The 20,871-nt window shown below is 44.5% G+C and overlaps 1 protein-coding gene across 2 annotated transcripts in view; it reads right to left on the bottom strand.

Moving 5' to 3' along the window:
• Positions 1-11,326: 11,326 nt before the first annotated feature.
• ACOT9 (acyl-CoA thioesterase 9) overlaps positions 11,327-20,871 on the bottom strand; it is a 38,863-nt gene continuing 29,318 nt past the window's right edge. For both annotated transcript variants that reach the window (XM_007991298.3, XM_007991299.3), the window contains 7 exons: positions 15,553-15,620; positions 14,287-14,398; positions 13,459-13,549; positions 13,200-13,285; positions 12,686-12,773; positions 12,387-12,537; positions 11,327-12,009 (listed from right to left, as the gene is read on the bottom strand). In XM_007991298.3, coding sequence (XP_007989489.1) covers positions 11,897-12,009; positions 12,387-12,537; positions 12,686-12,773; positions 13,200-13,285; positions 13,459-13,549; positions 14,287-14,398; positions 15,553-15,620 — 709 coding nt within the window. In that variant the 3' untranslated portion in view covers positions 11,327-11,896. The remainder of the gene's footprint in view (positions 12,010-12,386; positions 12,538-12,685; positions 12,774-13,199; positions 13,286-13,458; positions 13,550-14,286; positions 14,399-15,552; positions 15,621-20,871) is intronic.

Raw genomic sequence — 20,871 nt, 5'->3', positions numbered from 1 at the left:
ACCCGCCTGGACGATATGGTGAGACCTCACCTCTACAAAAAGTACAAAAATTAGCCATACGTGGTGTCCTGTACTTGTAGTCACAGCTGTTCCTGAATCTAAGGCAGGAGGATCACTTAAGCCCGAAAGGTCAAGCCCTCAGTGAGCTATGATTGCACCACTGCACTCCAGCCTGGGCGAGAGAGCAAGACCCTGTCTCAAGAAAAAAAAAAAAAAGAAAGAAAGAAAAACTGTTTTTCCTCTGTTCTCACACAACAGCAATCAATACAGAAGACTTCTGTGACCAAATGTGTAGGGATTTTCCCCACCAACAGGCAAGCAATCAGTTGTGCAGTGGATACCAGCCAGGAATCTTCTGATCCAATTCAAATCTGATGCTGTCCACCTGGATATAGCATCAGAGCCCACAGGTTGAGGGCTCCGTCCCACAAGACTGCCCCACTTCAGACACCAGCTCCCAAGTACAGGCCTCTGGAACTTCTGACCGACTGACTTCAAGTTGGGGTTCCCATGACCCCCTCTTTAGGCTCAATTCACTTGTTAGAGCAGCTCACAAAACTCAGGGAAATGCCTACTTACACTTACCAGTTTCTTATGAAGGATATTTTGAAGGATACGAATAAACAGCCAGATGAAGAGGCACATAGGGTGAGGTCTGGAAGGGTCCTGAGCACAGGAGCTTCCGTTCCCATGGAGTTGGCGTACACCATCACACCATCCCACAGGTGAATTCTTGTTCACCTTCCTGCAAGCCTTCACCAGTTCAGCTGTCCAGAAGCTCTGCGTACCTGGTCCTCTTGGGCCTTTTATGGAGACTTCATTGGATAGGGATGATTGAAGCATGGACAACCCTGTCAAAATGGGATTGGATCGCTTCTTGGCACTTTGGCTAAGATCAAGTGCAAAACATGATTGGACAAAAAGGGCATGGTCTAATGCTAATAGACTGAGTGAGGAATCCTAGTAAGGCCTGTCCAGATTCCTCTTGGCCTCTCTGTACAGCACTCCTTCCTCCTGGGTAGAGGGCAGAACCCTTTCTAAAATGAGGGTCTTATGACCTTCAGTCAGACAAGGTAGGTCAGAGAATTTCTTTATGTCCAGCTCCAAGATATAAAGGTGGGGGCAGATTATATTTTCAGTTTCTATGGCCTGCCTTGGAAAGACAAAGGAGCAGGTGAAAAAGGAGGGTATGAGAAGGTCAGAGGGAGAGACTGTTTTCCGAGCCCTGCTTCTGAGGCCTACAGCACCCGCACATTAAAACCAAAGACGGTCTTTTCCTTTGATCGCTCTGAAGCACTTCCAAAGTTGCTTCAGGAACCAAGGACTAAACGACAAACGCTTTAACAAAAGATATGCTTATTGTTTAATCACTTAGGAAATAACAAGGGCTATGGGAGTTATGAGCCAGGAACCATGGACAAAAAGCTATATATATATATAATGATATCATATATATATACACACACACACACACACACACACACAGAGCCACTTCTATAAATTCATTATATTTTTTACCTAGCTTTTAAAAAGAAAAGAAAATGTTTATCATAGTTACTATGTATTTAGTTTCAGATAGCAAAGCAATTTTTACCAATCCTATTACTAACATAACAATTTTAGCATAATATTGTACATTTATGTAAAATGCTAAAAATATATTTTATTTATTTATTTTGAGACCGGCTGGAATGCAGCGGCACGATCTCTGCTCACTGCAGCCTCTGCCTCCCAGGTTCAAGCAATTCTCCTGCCTCAGCCTCTCGAGTAGCTGGGATTACAGGCGGGCACCACCCCGTCTGGCTAATTTTTGTATTTTTAGTAGAGGCAGCGTTTCACCATGTTAGCCAGGCTGACCTCAAGTGAATGGCCTGCCTCAGTCACCCAAAGTGCTGGGATTACAGGTGTGAGCCACCGTTTCCAGCCCAAAAATATATTTTAAAAGAGCCTCCTTCCTGAGTCTTAAGCTTACAATTTTTTAAATTAACAAATTCAAAAACCAACTCAAACACACAAATTCACCTAAATTGTACATTTGTTTACACGAAATACATTTATTACCTAAATATATGCAAGGGACTTTGCTAGACAATAGGAATAAAAAGATCTGATACAATTCCTTCCCTCAAGAAGCCCACAGTCTCATGAATGAAATAAGCATGTAAGAAAAGGAATTATAGCCAGGCACAGAGGCTTACACCTGTAATACCAGCACTTTGGAAGGCTGAGGCGGGCGGATCACTTGAGCCCAGGAGTTCAAGATCAGCCTGGGCAACATAGCGAAACTCTGTCTCCACAAAAAATTTAAAAATTAGCCAGGTGTGGTGGTGCACGCCTGTAGTCCCAGCTACTCAGGAGGCTGAGGCAGGAGGCTCTCTGGAGCCCCGGGGTAGTTGAGGCTGCAGTGAGCCATGATCACACCACTGCACTCCAGCCTGGGTAACAGAGTAAGACCCTGTCTCAAATAAATAAATAAAAATTTAAAAAAGGAATTGCAATACAGTGGAATAAGTGCTAAAAACGCCAACTCCTGTGGGGGTTCCATGGTGAGCACAAACAACCACAAGAAAAATCAGGGACGGAATGAGGGAATGTTTCACAGGGAAGAGGAGGTCTACACCCATTTCCCATTTCTCCACTGAAGGCCATACCACCTGCAAGTCGCCCTTACAGAAGAAGACAGTACTTATCACCCAACATCAAGAGACCAAGCACTGACTGGTCTTCCTCTTTCATGATTATCTACCAGGAAATGGCACATACTTTAGAGTTGATTGGCTAGGGTTAGGGGTCTAATGTGGGGCTAAGGCCAGATGGAAATTTTAAGAATTGAATCAAGGCTGAGTGCAGGGGTTCATGTCTGTAATCCCAGCACTTTGGGAGACCAGGGCAGAAGAATCACTGGAGCCCAGGAGTCTGAGACCAGCCTGGGCAACAGAGTGAGACCCCAACTCTACAAAAAGTTGTTAAAAATAGCCAGGCCTGGTGGTGTGAGCCTGTGGTCCCAGCTATTTGGGAGGCTGAGGTGGGAAGATCACTTGAGCCCAGGAGGTCCAGGCTGCAGTGAGCCGTGATCGAGCCACTGCACTCCAGCCTGGGTGACAGAGCGAGACCCTGTCTCAAATAAAAAAAAAAAAAAAAAAAAAAGAATGGAATCTGTAGTCTTGATTTAATTCACTTCAAGCTCTGGTAATTTGGACAGTTCACTCTGGACATCAGAAACAGGATTTCCAAGTTGCGTTAAAGGGAATACACTACACTGTAACACAAAGGCCACAAGATGGCACCCAGCCCACAGAAATCAAACAGCCACTTGCAAAGCCAGCGCGGGGGCGGGGGGGCGTGGAAGGTGCCTTTCAGACTAAACTAAAAGAGCAACAACTGTCGAACGAATTTTTTTACAAATTTAATTTATTAAAAAACAGGAAAATAACTTAGAAATTCAGAACAATTTAAAACTAAGCACAACTTAAGTAGGTATGTTAACTTATACCAAGTATACTCCTTCCATCCATGATGGAAAGTCAAACTTTTTAACCATAACCCACATAGAAGTACATTTTACATTGTGACATAGTACTCACATAGATGTGTGTACCATGAGCATACATAACGTGTCACACAACACTTAACGTTACTATGCATGACGCATTCTGATGTTTTTTTATTTTTTTAAATATTCAAGCCCACTCATTTTTATGTCCCACTAATTTCAAGCCCATAGTTAGTCAAGTCCCACTAATTTCAAGCCCATATATATAGAAATATATATATATATAATACATATATTTTATATTTTTTTTTATGAGACAAAGTCTCTCTCTGTCACCCAGGCTGGAGTGCAGTGGTGCGATCTCGGTTCACTGCAACCTCCACCTCCCGAGTTCAAGCAATTCTCCTGCCTCAGCCTCCTGAGTAGCTGGGATTACAGGCAGGCGCCACCACACCCGGCTAATATGTATTTTTAGTAGAGACGAGGTTTCACCATGTTGGTCAGGCTGGTCTAGAACTCCTGGCCTCGTGATCCACCCACCTCGGCCTCCCAAAGTGCTGGGATTACAGGCGTGAGCCACCGTGCCCGGACAATATATATATATATTATTTTTTTGAGACACAGTCTCGCTCTGTCGCCCAGGCTGGAGTGCAGTGGCGCGATCTTGGCTCACTGCAGCCTTCGCCTCCCAGGTTAAAGCAATTATCCTGCCTCAGCCTTCCAAGTAGCTGGGACCACATGTGCATGTCACCATGCCTGGCTAGTTTTTTCATTTTTTGTGGAGATGGGGTTTTGCCATGTTGGCCAGGAGGTCTTGAACTCCTGGGCTCCAGAGATCTGCCCACCTCAGCCTCCCAAAGTGCTAGGATTACAGGCATGAGCCACCACGTCTGGCCCTAATCTCTTCGTTTAACTCCTCTTTTCTGTTTCCTATTTTATAGTAAATTCATAATTTGGTGCCAACAGAAGGGAAAGAAAACACAAGTCAGCTGGGCACGGTGGCTCACACCTGTAATCTCAGCACTTTGGGAGGCGAGGCAGAGGTCAGATTACCTGAGGTCAGGAGTTTGAGACTAGCCTGGCCAACATGGTGAAACCCCAGTCTCTACGAAAACTATAAAAATTAGTTGGGCGTGGTTGCGGGTGCCCACACTCCCAGCTACTCGGGAGGCTGAGGTAGAATTATTTGAACTCAGGAGGCGGAGGTTGCAGTGAGCTGAGATCATACCACTGCACTCCAGCCTGGGCAACAGAGTAAGACTCCATCTCAAAAAAAAAAAGGAAAACACAAGTACATTTAGAGAGTCGATCACAATTGTAGCAAAAGTTTTATTCTAAGAGGAAATAAACCAAATGCCCAGAATATTTCAGCCATCATTCATTCTTATGGTTGAGACTTGACTGCATTCTGATCCATATATATATATGGCATTAGTTAACCCTTTACTATAACAGCTGAGAAAATATGTCAGAAATGTGGCAAAGGACCAAAATTCTAGACCTAGTCTCGCCTCTCCCAGTTATATAGTTACAAGTTAGGCTTTAGGAAGTTACCTTCCCTAAGCCTGTTTCCTCATCTGTGAAATGTGGGTAATAATAGTATTGATCTCAAAGAATAACTGTAAAGATTAAATGAGAGTATACATTTTAATGTCACTAGTACAGTGCCTGACACATATGTGTTAGCCACATATAAAAATTATATGATTACATTTTTTTTTTTTTTAAGACGGGGTCTCCCTCTGTTGCCCAGGCTGGAGTGCAGTGGCACGATCTTGGCTCACTACAGCCTCTGCCTCTGGGTTCAAGCAATTCTCTCACCTCAGCCTCCCAAGTAGCTGAGACTACAGATGCACACCACCAGGCCCAGATAATTTTTCTATTTTTTTGTAGAGACAGGGTTTCACTGTGTTGCCCAGGCTGGTTTCAAACTCCTGGACTCAAGCAGTCCACCAACCTCAGCCTCTCCAAGGCTTCACCATGAGATTTCACCATGCTGGCCAGGCTGGTCTCGAACTCCTGACCTAAAGTTATCCACCCACCTTGGCCTCCCAAAGTGCTGGGATTACAGGCGTGAGCCACTGCGCCCGGCACTTACTATTTTTTTAGAGATAGGGTCTCACTCTGTTGTCTCACTCTGGAGTGCAGTGGTACTATCACAGCTCATTGCAGCCTCGAACTCCTGGGCTCAAACAATCATTCTGCCTCAGTCTTCCAAGTAGCTGGGACTACAGGCACGTGCCACCACAACCGGCTAATATTTTATTTTCTGTAGAGATAGGGTCTCACTATGTTGCCAGGCTGGTCTTGAACTCCTGGCCTCAAGCAATCCTCCTGCCTCAGCCTCCCTAAATGCTGGGATTACAGGTATGAGCTACTGTGCCTGGCTGAAACTGTTTCTTTTTAATAGGGACGTCTTAATCATCCAATCAGTGGCCTTTTCCCAGTACTCATCCTTACCACCTTCAGTGACGCCACTGATCCTGCCATGAAAATGGCTTTGAGAGGAAGGAGGGTGGTGTGGTTAAGACCTGGAAATCTGGCTGCTCTTAGAGTCCTGAAGTCACCATTTAAGAAATCCAAGGCTGAGTGGGCACAGTGGCTCATGCCTGTAATCCCAGCTACTTGGGAGGCTAAGGCAGGAGAATCACTTGAACCCGGCAGTTGGAGGCTACAGTGAGCTGAGATCGTGCCAATGCACTCCAGCCTGGGTGACAGAACAAGACTCTGTCTCAAAAAAGAAAAGAAAAGAAAAGAAATCCAACCAGCCTGGTAGCTAGCCACCTCAGCCACCCCAGCTGAGGCACCAGATGGCCCAGCCCCAGATGAACAGAGCTAAGTGACCTCAGCTAATGCCACATGGAAAAGAAGAACCTCCCAGTTGAGCCCAGCCATCCCACAGAATCAAGTACGTCTTTAGAAAGATAAACTGCACAAACTAAGTGAAAAGAAAAAGAAAAATGTTGAAATCCCAGGGGAGTTGGGTGAACGTTCAGTTCTCCAGGAGTCAAGTGCTTGGCTCTATTCAAAGAGGTGAAAGAAAGCAGATCGGATCAGAGCAAACACAGGCATCAAACGGAACATGTTGACAGAAGATTTGGGTTGCCACAGAATCACATGGACATACCCAACACAGTGCAAAGCATACTAGAATGAAGTAAACTCTTCTAAAGAAACCAGTGGTAAAGATACCATCCTCAAAGACTACACATTGAAGAAGTATGGAGGCGAAAACTAAGAACTTGGTAATAAATAAAGTAAAACTGGGATCTCAGCACAGACTATTTAATATAAAACAATGTCCAACTCACATGAGGAAGATGTATGGTAGAACTTAGCAGTGCTGGTACTGGTTAAAAATTCTCCTTTAACTTTTCAGACGCAGTCTCGCTCTGTCGCCCAGGCTGGAGTGCAATGGCGCAATGTCGGCTCACTGCAATCTCCGCCTCCCAGGTTCAAGCGATTCTCCTGCCTCAACCCCCTGAGTAGCTGGGATTACAGGCACCTGCCATCATGCCCAGCTAATTTTTGTATTTTTGTTAAAGACGGGGTTTCACCATGTTGGCCAGGCTGATCTTGAACTCCTGACTGCAGGTGATCCACCCACCTCGGCCTCCCAAAGTATTGGGATTACAGACGAAGCCACCGTCCTCGGCCAAAAATTCTCCTTTATTCTTTGAGAGGGACATAACACTAATAATCCAGAACCTAGTGTATATCCTTTAGTTTGCTTCATCTCATCTTCTTAAAGTCCTGTATTAAAAATAAAAACCTCTAGCTTTTATATCTGTATTGGTAGATGCCAGATTTGGGGTGAAGATTCTGGTATCCAAAATTACGTGAACAATTTAACAAAAAGACAAAAAAGACAATAAGCAATTTAATTTCAATCTCAGTAGAATTCAAAGAAAGGCAATTAACAAATGTCAGGGGGTTTTGTTTTTGCTTTGTTTGTTTGTTTTGAGACAGGGTTTCACTTGTTGCCCAGGCTGGAGTGCAGTGGCGTGATCTTGGCTTACTACAACCTCAAATTCCTGGACTCAAGCGATGCTCCCAGTTCAGCCTCCTGAGTAGCTGGGACTACAGGTGTGCACCATCACGCTGAGAGGAGTTAGTTAGCTTTCCTTAGGTAGACAGCAAGGGGAGGGTCCCCAAAGAGCCCCCAACCCACGGGTCAGTGCCTTATCCCCACATAACATAAAAAGCAGCCTGGGGATAAAAATCAAGCTGCAGGCACCGATAAGGGAACTAGCACAGGGTGGTGGTGTGCCTGGAGACAAGCCCGCGGCTGCACAGATCGGAGAACCTCCAGCCCACTCAGATAAAAACTTGCACAAACCTCCGGCTCACTCAGATAAGGGAACAAGACCTGACATAGAAATGTCTTTGTCTTTTGTATAATCATCTGGTTCCCAGGAAAAAGTTTCTTCTCCTTTTGTAGGCATGAACACTGTGGGCTCCGACGACTCCGGTGGGCCCTTTCGTTTTTCCAGTGTTGAGCCTGGCCTCTAAGAATTACTTCAGCACGATTGGTCCCGGGCCAAGCTTTCACTTCAGCTCCTGATAGGTCCCGGGCCAAGCTGAGTAGCCCCAATGAATCATCAATTTAGCTCCTGATTGGTCCCGGGCCAAGCTGAATTTCACTTTCTCCAAGACAGCTCGCAGACTAAGCAAATTCCTTCCCCTTCCCAGTCCGCAAAAACCCCCGACCCCAGCCTCATAGTGGGCAACCCATTCAGGCCCCCACTCTCCGCTGCGGAGAGCTTTCTTTCTTTTTATCTTTTTCTTTTTTTCTTTTTTTGAGATGGAGTTTTGCTCTTGTTGCCCAGGCTGGAGTGCATTGGCGCGATCTTGGCTCACCACAACCTCCGCCTCCCGGGTTCGAGCGATTCTCCTCAGCCTCCCGAGTAGGTGGGACTACAGGCGTGTGCCACCACGCCCAGTTAATTCTGTGTTTTTAATAAAGACACGATTTCTCCATGTTGGTCAGGCTGGTCTCGAACTCCGGACCTCAGGTGATCCACCAACCTCGACCTCCCAAAGTGCTGGGATTACAGGTGTGAGCCACCGCACCCAGCGGAGAGCTTTCTTATTTTGCTTCTTAAACTTTCACTCCAACCTCACCCTTGTGTTTGTGCTCCATGAGACAAAGAACTCTGGATACTATCTCAGACAACCAGAGATGGCTACATTTTGGTGCATTGGCGAGACTACAACACCTTGCTAATTTTTGTATATTTGTAGAAAGAGGTTTTCACCCTGTTGCCCAGGCTGGTCTTGAACTCCTGACCTCAAGCAATCTGCCTGCCTTGGCCTCCCAAAGTGCCACCACAAAATTATGAGCCACCACATCCAGCAGAATGTCATTTTTCACCTATCAAAATGGCAAAGATATTTTTAAAAGAAAAGATAAAAATTGGCAAAGTTCAGGGAAATTGCCAATGTGTCAGTGATTGTGTGAAACTGTTCTGAAGGGTCACATGAAATACATATTCAAAGCCTTCAACGTGTGCCTACTATTTGACCTAAATATCTCATTTAATATTTTTCCAAAGAAAACAATTTAAGGGTCAAATGTTTTAGAGTATTTAGGATATTTACTGCAACATTGTTTATAATAGCAAAAAGGAAATACTAGAAAAAGCTTCAGTGTACAGCAGCAAATGGTTAAATATATAATATATAATATATACAATAGCATGCAGTAGGTCTCTTAACTCCACTTAACACATTCACAAAACTCCTCAGGGTGCATCCCTCCCCATTAGCCACCCCCCCATCAAGTCATACGTAGATACGCAAAATGCTGTATTGAAGGGCCAGGTAAATCTCAGTCAGGATGGCATTCCAGCATGGAGAGACAAGTTATTACAGTACAGCATATACTTGATTCCATGAGTCAAACTGCATGCTTCCAAGAGATAGTTGTGTTTGCTCCTGTGACTATTTCATGCTGGAGGTGCTTGTTGACACTGTGATTTCAATAAACATTACATAAACTAATATAAAAAATTGTTTGAGACAGGGTCTTGCTCTGTCACTCAGGCTGGAGTGCAGTGGTATGATCATAGCTCACTGCAGATTCAAACTCCTGGACTCAAGCAATCCACTCACCTCAGCCTCCTAACTGGGACTACAGGTGCACACCACCATGCTCGGATAATTTTTTAACTTTTTGTAGAGACAGGGTCTCACTATGTTTCCCAGGCTGGTCTCAAGCAATCCTCCCACCTCAGTCTCCCAAAGTGCTGACATTACAGGCATGAGCCACCACTGTGCCTGGCCTAAAAATTTTTTGTTAAAAATGTTTTCCACTGGCCGGGTGCAGTGGCTCACGCCTGTAATCCCAGCACTTTGGGAGGCCAAGGTAGGTGGATCACCTGAGGTCAGGAATTCGAGACCAGCCTGGCCAACATGGTGAAACCTCGTCTCTACTAAAAATACAAAAATTAGCCAGGCGTGGGGGCGGACACCTGTAATCCCAGCTACTCAGGAGGCTGAGGCAGGAGAATTGCTTGAACCCAGGAGGCAGAGGTTGCATTGAGCTGAGATCGTGCCACTGCACTCCAGCCGGGGTGACAGAGTAAAACTCTGTCTCAAAAAAAAAAAAAAAAAGCTTTCCACCTAATTCTGAGGCAGAGCCAAGTTTGTGAACACTAATGTAGAACCCACAGTAAATATTGCTTCCTTCTTGGGAGCACTTTTCCCAGAGATTATTTTTTTTTCTAAGTTACCTTCCTGTTGAAAAAGAAGCGGTCTTGGCTGATTTTTTGGGGGTTTTGTTTTTTTTTGAGATGGAGTCTCGCTCTGTCACCCAGGCTGGAGTGCAGTGGTACAATCTTGGCTCACTGCAACCTCCGCCTCCCGGGTTCAAGCAATTCTCTGCCTCAGCCTCCCGAGTAGCTGGGATTAAAGGCACCCACCACCACGCTTGGTTAATTTTTGTATTTTTAGTAGAAACGGGGTTTCACCATCTTGGCCAGGCTGGTCTTGAACTCCTGACCTCATGATCCATCCACCTCGGCCTCCAAAGTGCTGGGATTACAGGTATGAGCTACCACGCCCTGCCACCTAGGAGGCAGATTAACGGGAATGCCTCCCTTGGGCTTCCTAGGTGACACTGTGATATTAGGTATGACCTCTCTTGCTCTATTCCTTGAAAGCAGTACAGGTACTGGTCAGAGTGCCCTGGACCCACATTGCCCGGTTTTGAATCCCAGCACCTCCACATGTTACACATCAGACCTCGAGCAAGTTACTTAAGCTCTCTTGTGCTTCAGTTTCCTGAATGGCCTAACCCTAAGAGGGGGTTACAGAACGTGCCTCATAGTGTTGATTGGAAGAAATAAAGGAGCTCAGACCTGCCAAGTGCTGAGGATGGTGCCTACCTAGCACATGGCAATGCTCCATAAACGTAAGCAGCTATTATTATTGTGGTTCCTATTTTTTAAATCAGATATATCCTGCCTAGCCACCAGCAGAATGTGCTAAATAGCTGTCTGGTGAATGAAAGAATGACCAAATGGTCCTGTGTTTTTCCTTATCTAGATCATCTCTACACACCTCCTCATGGTATGGTTTCAGACCCAAATCTTCCCACAAATCTTTACAGATGCAGTATCTTTTGTTAAATCCCTTCACCCCAACGTTTCATCTACCCTCTGACAACAAAAGTTGGGAAATAGAGGGAAGCAAAGGAATCATGTATGGCTGATGGGATTTAGACAGCACAGAGGAACTGGTTAGGTTTAAAGAATGTCATCCAAACACCCTGGCAGGAAACCTTGTATACTGACAGTTGCAACATGTGTAAGAAAAGAATGAATCCAATGGTATTCTCAATTAATTTATTTATTTTTGAGACAGAGTCTCATTCTGTCACCCAGGCTGGAGTGCAGTGGTGCGATCTCAGCTCAATGCAACCTCCACCTCCTGGGTTCAAGCAATTCTCCTGCCTCATCCTCCCAAGTAGCTGGGGCTACAGGCACACGCCACCACACCCGGCTAATTTTTTTGTATTTTTAGTAGAGATGGGGTTTCACCATGTTGGCCAGGATGGTCTTGATCTCCTGACCCTCATGATCCACCTGCCTCAGCCTCCCAAAGTGCTGGGATTATAGGAATGAGCCACCGCACCCAGTCTTTCAATTTTTTGTTTGTTTGTTTTTTTAGAAGATAGGAGGCAACATGGTAGGTTCATAATTAAAAAATTGTTTTGAAAGTATTTATTGTTTAATAATTCTTTCTCCCCTCAGCCCCATCTGGCCACTCTCTCTTTCTGCTTTTCTGATCATCCTAAAGGCTGAATACATCCTCCTCCTGTAATGGAGGATAAGATGCAACACTAAAACCAAAACACTCGATCAGGTCTTCATCAGATACCACGTCACTGTGGGTGGAGTGCTAGTTTTCAACAAATGTGGTGTTCCTAGGGTTCCAAAGGTAGTCCTTTCTTACGGTCGCTGGGCCACTCATGGAGTTGAAATGCCGCTGCCCATCTAAGTACAACATGGACTCTGAAACACAAGAGAGAACCCTGGAGAAACTTGTAACACCTTAGAAAACCACCATATAAACACAAGACTACTTGGGAACACTGGGACAGAACAAGATGCATTGTTGGGCCAGGGGTGTGCCACATTCCCAAAGGAGCAGGCCATGACTCCTGTCCCCTTCCTTTGGCTGGATCAGTTTTTGACTACCAGTGGCTGCTTGCCTGCCTGGGGGCCACAGGCATCTTTGGTCTTCAGGGCTGCCAAATCTCAAAACCAAAATCTCCTAAAGACATGCTCTTGTGCTGACAGGCATCAATACACTTCCTACAATTCAAAAGGAGAAAAATGTCCTTAGAAGTTCTTCCCTTTGTTAGGGACAAGCAATAATCACTACTTACCTCCATATGTTTTGGGGAAAACCAATGGCACTTCTTTTTCTGACATGAACGTGAAATGAAAGACATTGGTGGTTGTATGCTCCTTCTCCTGCAGGGACGCCACTTCACTGTGTACTCTGACTTGAATGTAATTATTCTGAGTAAAGCATACCTAACAGATTATAGACACTATAGTCAGTCAACTGCATTAGGAAGGGGAAAAAGACAGTCATAAGAGAAAACAGTGGCTTTTGGATATAGAAACTTCCAGGCTCAAATGAAAAAAAAAAGTTGTATGTCAACTCTCATCACACACCTACCTGCGAAGAAAGAAAGAGCAATGAGCCAACCTCAACAGGTTTCTGAAACATGATGTCATCTACTGCTACCACAAACGGCCGAGAACCACTATTGGGGGAAAAGACAGAATTTGGGGTATACTACAAAATTCAGATGATCTCAATTTTTTTCCCTAACAACTAGCTGAAGCAAAATAACAATGAATGAAGAATAAACTTAGACAAGGGGGAAAAGATCCTACCAGTGAGGAATGGTAAGAGATGCCATTGTGAGCAGATTAGGGCCAAAATAACTGTATCTTTTCCCTCCTACATATCATCACTGTATTTTCTCAGTGGTTTTTCAAATGTATGAACTTACAAAGTCAGAAACAACCTTCTAAAATGAAGATCAAACTCAGCTGGTATCAGTGTGGTATTCATTTAAAAACATAACATATTCCCACACACACCCAGACTGGTCTGAAATGTTTCATTTCAGTGGGGTGATATAAATTGCTTCTCAGAAGTTAAGACTGCCTTACATATAACTCACCCGAAGCTACAGGCAGTAGCCCACCCAAGTTCATATGCTTTCCTCATAAGGAAACCACCAAAGATCCGATTGAAAATGTTCCGCTCCTACAGGACATAAATAAATATCAATGAATACAAACTTACGGCCACCTTTGTATACAGAACAGAGGAATTAACAATGCCACAGGACAAAGGCCAGTTTAAAGGTGTGTCAAAATCTTGGACAAATATCATGAATGGAAGCTATCCTATTCAGATTTCTCACTAAATTATAATACCTGAGGGTGGCAAATTTCCAAACTCTTCAGTTTTGAATTCTCCATCCACACCGCATTAGGGGGCAAAACGCGACTCCGAAAACTTATAGTCCTATACAAATGAATATTTATTAAACCCTGTTAATGCCATGGTTCTCTTGTTGAAAAGTAAAAACATTTGCAAGTCACTCCCAATACACTCAGACAACTGTGGCTCTAAAGAAGGCCAAGGTTTAGGCCAGGCACGGTGGCTCATGCCTGTAATCCCAGCACTTTGGGAGGCCGAGGCTGGCAGATCACCTGAGGTCAGGAGCTTGAGACCAGCCCGGCCAACATGGTGAAACCCCCATCTCTACTAAAAATACAAAAAAAAAATTAGCTGGGCGTGGTGACAGGCACCCGTAATCCCACCTACTTGGGAGGCTGAGATGGGAGAATTACTTGAACCCGGGAGGCAGAGGTTGTAGTGAGCCAAGATCATGCCACTGCATTCCAGCCTGGGTGGCAGGGTAAGACTCCATCTCAAAAAAAAAAAGATCGGGTGTGGTGGCTCATGCCTGTAATCCCAGCAGTTTGGGAGGCCGAGGCAGGCAGCCTGACCAATGTGGAAAAACCCCATCTCTACTAAAAATACAAAATTAGCCAGGCGTGGAGGTCCATGCCTGTAATCCAAGCCACTCAGAGGCTGAGGCAGGAGAATTGCTTGAACCCAGGAGGCAGAGGTTGTGGTGAGCTGAGATCATGCCATTGCACTCTGGCCTGGGTAGCAAGAAAGAAACTGTGTCTCAAAAAAAAAAAAAAAGGCCAAGGTTTAAATGTTTTTCCAACATGGAATCTCACCATCCTTACTTTGGATCCAGTGTGCTGAGAAACATCTCATGTATGGTGGTCCTCTCCTCAGCACTGGGGGCCATTTTCAGTAACGACGTGGAACTGAAGGCAATTCTTCTCCCCTTGTTCACTGAAACATGGGAGAATAAGGAGCAATGATCAGGAGGGTCACACTACAGCACAGGGCGTTCTGACCTGGGGTGCCATTCAAAATCTCACTGAAAATTATACACATATCCAAGAGAAAACTGCAGAGGCCACATAAAACTCCCAGTGAGTCTTTGGTTCCACGTGGAAATTATATTGGTTCAGTGTGAGATCACTTGATATCATCCTGATCCAGAGCTCTGACCTGCAGTTATCCCATCAAGATGCATTTCTCACTTCATTAAAACGGAGAAAACAGGCCAGGTGCAGTGGCTCATGCCTGTAATCCCAACACTTTGGGAGGCTGAGGCAGGAGGATCGCTTGAGCCCAGGAGTTCAAGACCAGCCTGGGCAACATAGTGAGACCCCTGTCTCTAAAAAAAAAAAAAAATTTAATTAGCCAGGCACGGTGGCATGTGCCTATAGTCCTAGCTACTCGGGAGGCTGAGGTGGTGGATAGCTTGGGCCCAGGAGGTCGAGGCTACAATATAGTTCATTGCAGCCTCAAACTCCTGGACCCAAGCCCAACTCCAGCCTGGGCAATAGAGCAAAAACCCGTCTTTAAAAAAAAAAAACAAAAAACAACAACAACAACAAAAAAACCTGAGATAACAAATTACTTCACTTAATAAATATTGTCTGATCAATAAAATCATTCAAAGGACTCCAAAGAACAAAGAATAGCATATTTTTAATTTCAATAAATTATTGGTATGAATAAGACATTTGGGTCAGGCACAGTGACTCACGCTTGTAATCCCAACACTTTGGGAGGCCAAGGCAGGCAGATCACAAGGTCAGGAGATCGAGACCATCCTGGCCAACATGGGGAAACCCCATCTCTACTAAAAATACAAAAATTAGCTGGGTGTGGTGGCACACACCTGTAGTCCCAGCTACTCGGGAGGCTGAGGCAGAAGAATCGCTTGAACCCAGGAGGCAGAGGTTGCAGTGAGTTGAGATGGTACCACTGCACTCCAGCCTAGCGACACAGAGAGACTCCATCTCAAAAAAAAAAAAAACAAACAAAAGACATTTGACTGGTTCGAAGAACCCATATAAAATCTTAAATAATCTCTTCTTCAGTGTAATTAATGTGCTTTTCAAATTTATTTTATTATAAACAAATTAATGTACATTCTCCTTGTCTAAAGAGCTCCTCTTCCTCTGGGCTTTCAAGGATGAGTGGATTTACAAATGCCGGCCTAAAAAGAAGAAAAAAATATATATAATTTAAGATACGCCATTATCTAATAAAACTTGAAGATGAACTTACTAGTTCATCTAATCACCTACTAGTTTTACTAATCACCTACTAGTTTTAAAGAATCTGCTTTTCATTTTGGGTAGTGCTTACTGCTTGCCTTACACGTGAACGCTGGAACAATTAGGGAAGCCTTACGGTTACAGCCTTAATTGCACACTAGAAACTTCACATTATAAAAAGGATAATGGCAATTGCGAAATGTTTAACCTGATTCTAATCATGAGGAAATAGTCAAATATAGGTTGTAGAACATTCCACAAGAAAACTGGCTTTAGGCCAGGCATGGTGGCTGACGTCTGTAATCCCAGCACTTTGTGAGGCCAAGCTGGGCGGATCACCTGAGGTTGGGAGTTCCAGACCAGCCTGATCAACATGGAGAAACCTGGTTTCTACTAAAAACACAAAATTAAGCCGGGCGTGGTGGCACATGCCTATAATCCCAGTTACTCGGGAGGCTGAAGCAGGAGAATTGCTTGAACCTGGGAGGCGGAGGTTGTGGTGAGCCGAGATCGTGCTACTGCACTCCAGCCTGGGCAACAAGAGCGAAACTCTGTCTCAAAAAAAGAAAGAAAAAAAGGGAAAGGAAAACTGGCTTGGACTCTTTAAAAATATCAATTTTTGAAAGACAGCAAATGGCATAGAGACTATTCAAAAGAAACAGGATAACCAAATGCAATATACAATCCTTGATGGATTGGGTCCTGAATTAGGGAGATAGCTATAAAGGACATTTTAGGGACAACTGGTGAAATCTGAATACGGATCACATATTAAATAATTGTATCACTGTTAAATTTCTCAGATATAATAAAGGCATTGAGGTTATGTAGAAATACCTGGTTCTTAGGAAATAGATGCTGAACTCCTGAATGGGTGAAGCAGTCTCAAACTTACTTTCCAATGATTCATGGGAAAAAATACGTAAATATGTGTATTTATAGAGAGAGGTTAAGAGAATAATGCAAATGTAATACAATTTAGGTGAAAGGCATTTGTTTGTTGCATTATTCTTTCTACTTTTCTGTAAGCATCAAATTTCTTGAAATAAAAAATAAGGGAAAAGGGATAATACTTCACCGTGGTAGAATCCAAAGATTTGATGAAACAACAATGGAAACAAAATAATTGAAACAGGCCGGGGGCAGTGGCTCACACTTGTAATCCCAGCACTTCGGGAGGCCAAGGCAGGTGGATCACCTAAGGTCAGGAGTTCGAGACCAGCCTGGTCAACGCAGTGAAACCCCATGTCTACTAAAAATACAAAAATTAGCTGGGTGTGGTGGTGGGTGCCTGTAATCCCAGCTACTAGGGACGCTGAGGCAGGAGAATCACTTGAACCCAGGAGGCAGAGGTTGCGGTGAGCCAAGATTGCACCATTGCACTCCAGCCTGGGCAACAAGAGCCAACCTCTGTCTTGAAAACAAAAAAACAAAAGAATTGAAACAACAGCTTGGAAAAGTGACATGCATCAGCTGGGAGTGAAACTTGCAGCAATGGCGTCAGTGCTTGAATAGAAGCCCCAGGCCAGTCACTGGCCACAGAAGGTCAGCTGGGGCTGGCAGGAAGGGCCAGAGTAGACGGGTGTTATTCTTCCTTCAGATCACTAAGTGACCAACATATTTTTCTTTTTTTTTTTTTTTTTGAGACGGAGTCTCACTCTGTCGCCCAGGCTGGAGTGCAGTGGCCGGATCTCTGCTCACTGCAAGCTCCGCCTCCCAGGTTCACGCCATTCTCCTGCCTCAGCCTCCCGAGTAGCTGGGACTACAGGCGCCCGCCACCTCGCCCGGCTAGTTTTTTGTATTTTTTTAGTAGAGACGGGGTTTCACCGGGTTAGCCAGGATGGTCTCGATCTCCTGACCTCGTGATCCGCCCGTCTCGGCCTCCCAAAGTGCTGGGATTACAGGCTTGAGCCACCGCGCCCGGCCATGACCAACATATTTTTCTATCTTAATTTGACTTTCCAAGTCAGCTTTCCATGCAGCAGCAAAGATTTTTCACTGCAGACTCCTAAATCAAGTTTCTAATACAAACGAGATTTCCCATAGGCCACTGATCTCTGTCCCGTGCAAACAGCAATTCCTCCCACCCCAGCTCTACCCACACAATTAGTTTTTCTCAGTTTGGGTGTAACTGTTGTTAGAAACCAATAATTCAATTTAAGAGAAAAAAAGATGACGTAAAGTAAGTTGAAGTCTATATGGTTAAATCTGACTTGAAAATGACCATGAGGCTTTTTTTTGAGGCAGGGTCTTGCTCTGTCGCCCACGCTGGAGTGCAGTGGTACAGCCTTGGCTTACTACAACCTCTGCTTCCCGGGTTAAAGTGATCCTCCCACCTCAGCCTCCCACATCGTCTGGGACTACAGACACATGCTACCACACCTGGCTAATTTTTTGTACTTTTAGTACAGATGGGGATTCGCCATGTTGCCCAGGCTGGTCTCAAACTCCTGGGCTCAAGTGATCTGCCCACCTTGGCCTCCCAAAGTGCTGGGATTACAGGCATGAGCCACCACATCCAGCCTTCATGAGGCTTTTTGTTTGTTTAAAATATATCCTAGCTCTGTCCACTGAAAAGGCCTAGAAACAATAACAAACTAGTAACAATGTACTGTTCTAGTGCCCAGATTTTGAGGTCTAAATACCAGTTCCCACTAAAAGAAACCCCAGAACGACTTGGAGAAATGGATGACACCAGGCCTGAGGCAGGAAATATGTAAGATGAGCCCCAGCCATCTTGTGTCAGAGAGCAGGAAGGTATCAGGTGGAAAGAGACAGGTGGAAAGGAGCAAGCTTAGAGGACTCCCACTGCCCAAAGATGGTACACTTGGAGCATCAAGAGAAACGATGGCTGCAATTTATTGAAATACATAAAACATATTAAAACCATGAATTCATAATGATACTTTTCTGGCAGGACAGTGTCTCACGCCTGTAATCCCAGCACTTTGGGAGGCCGAGGCGAGAAGATCACTTGAGCTCAGGATTTTGAGATCAGTCTGGCCAACATGGCAAAACCCCATCTCTACAAAAAGTTTAAAAATTAGCTTGGCAGCTACTCAGGAGGCTGAAGCCAAAGAATCGCTTGGACCGGGAGGTGGAGGTTGCAGTGAGCCAAGATTGTGCCACTGCACTCCAGCCTGGGTAACAAGAATGAAACTCCATCTCAAAAAGAAAGAAAGAAAAAAAATTAGCTGCGCATAGTGGTATGCGCCTGTGGTCCCAGCTACTCAGGAGGCTGAGGCGGAAGGATTGCTTGAGCACAGGAGGCCCAGGCTGCAGTGAGCAGTGCTCATGACACTGTACTCCAGCCTGGACAGAAGAGCAAAACCTCATCTCAAAAAAAAAAAACTGGGGCTGGGCGTGATGGCTCACGCCTGTTATCTCAGCACTTTGGAATGCCTAGGTGGGCAGATCACTTGAGGTCAGGAGTTCGAGGCCAGCCCGGCCAACATGGTGAAACCCCATCTCTACTATAAATACAAAGCAAATCAGCCAAGCATAGTGGTGCATGCCTGCAGTGCCAGCTACTCGGGAGGCAGAGGCAGGCGAATCTCTTCAACCCAGGAGACAGGGGCTACAGTGAGCCGAGATCGCGCCACTGCACTCCAGCATGGGTGACCAAGCGAGACTCCATCTCAAAAACACATACACACAGAAAAACAAAACAAAAAAAAAAAAAAAAAAAAAGAAATTTAAAAACATGATACTTTTCTAAAAAACCAAAAAACTGGGAAAGGCATGTCATCACCAGCTAGTGAACCAACTCCTTATTCTGAAAACATGTAAATAAAAGAATGAAGCATTGATCCTAACTCTCCATTTCAAACCCAATTGCCCTAGTTGTTAAGGGAAAGCTCTTCTTTACAGAATTCCAGCTAATAAATGTAGAAGGAATGACAAAATTTGAGAATTACTCTAAACTGCCTCATGATAGTAATTAAAGCAATGATCAGCAGTGGACGTCGAAAGCACTGGAAAAAGACTGATGGGAAACTCAGCTATTTGCAGGATGACAAAGGAAACCCCTGTAGATTGTTGCTGATCAGAAGAGGAAAAACTGAACTTCACAAAGAAGAGATTAGGCTGTAACTGCTTGAACCCCCACACCAATCTTAGCATCACTGTGAGTGGGACAACTTGTACCTCCTGATATGATGCAACATGAGATATGAGATATACAACATCACCTATGTAGTACTCTCACCAAATATGCTCAACCGAAATCTAATACAAGGCTTTAGATCTAACTTCAGTTTAGAGAAATTACTAGGGATAGTAAAAAACAAACCAACCACCATGAGAAAGCAATAAGACAAATCCAGAAAGTGGGACACTATTTAGAACAAATGATCCAGCCTCTCAACGAGTGAATAAGAAACAATAGGGGAAGACACACCTGTTCTGGATTAAAAAAGATTTAAGAGATTGCACAACTCAGCTGGGCGCGGTGGCTCACGCCTGTAATCTCAACACTTTGGGAGGCTGAGGTGGGTGGATCACTTGAGGTCAGGAGTTCAAGACCAGCCTGGGCAACATGGTGAAACCCACATCTCTACTAAAAATTAGCCAGGCATAGTGGCACATGCCTGTAATCCCAGCTACTCAGGAGGCTGAGGCAGGAGAATCGCTCAAACCCGGGAGGCGGAGGTTGCAGTGAATCGAGATCCCCCCATTGCACTCCAGCCTGGGCAACAAGAGCAAAATTCCATCTAAAAAAAAAGGATAATATTCTCTTAAGTAACTACATTATTACTGTCATGCCTAACAAAAATAGTAAGCCCTTGATATATTCTAATATTAATTGATATCCAGTTTTCTCCAAATATATTTTGAATGATTTGTTCAAATCAGGATCCAAATATGGTCCACATATTACATTTGATTTTTATGCCTGTAAGTCTGTTTTTCATTTTCTTTTTTTTTGGTAACAGCTTTATTGAGGTATAATTTGCATACCACACAATTCACCCATTGAAAGTGTACAATTTAATGGTTTTTAGTGTATTCACAGAATTGTGCAACATCTCTTTTTGTTGTTGTTGTTTTGAGGTAGAGTCTCGTCTGTTGCCCAGGCTGGAGTGCAATGGTGCAATCTCGGCTCACTGCAACTTCCACCTCCCAGATTCAAATGATTCTCGTGCCTCAGCCTCCCCAGTAGCTGGGATCATAGGCGCGTGCCACCACGCC

Source organism: Chlorocebus sabaeus, chromosome X (genome assembly GCF_047675955.1).
Source record: "Chlorocebus sabaeus isolate Y175 chromosome X, mChlSab1.0.hap1, whole genome shotgun sequence".
In the NCBI taxonomy this organism is placed as follows: Eukaryota; Metazoa; Chordata; class Mammalia; order Primates; family Cercopithecidae; genus Chlorocebus; species Chlorocebus sabaeus.
This window is presented reverse-complemented; position numbering and strand designations above follow the sequence as displayed.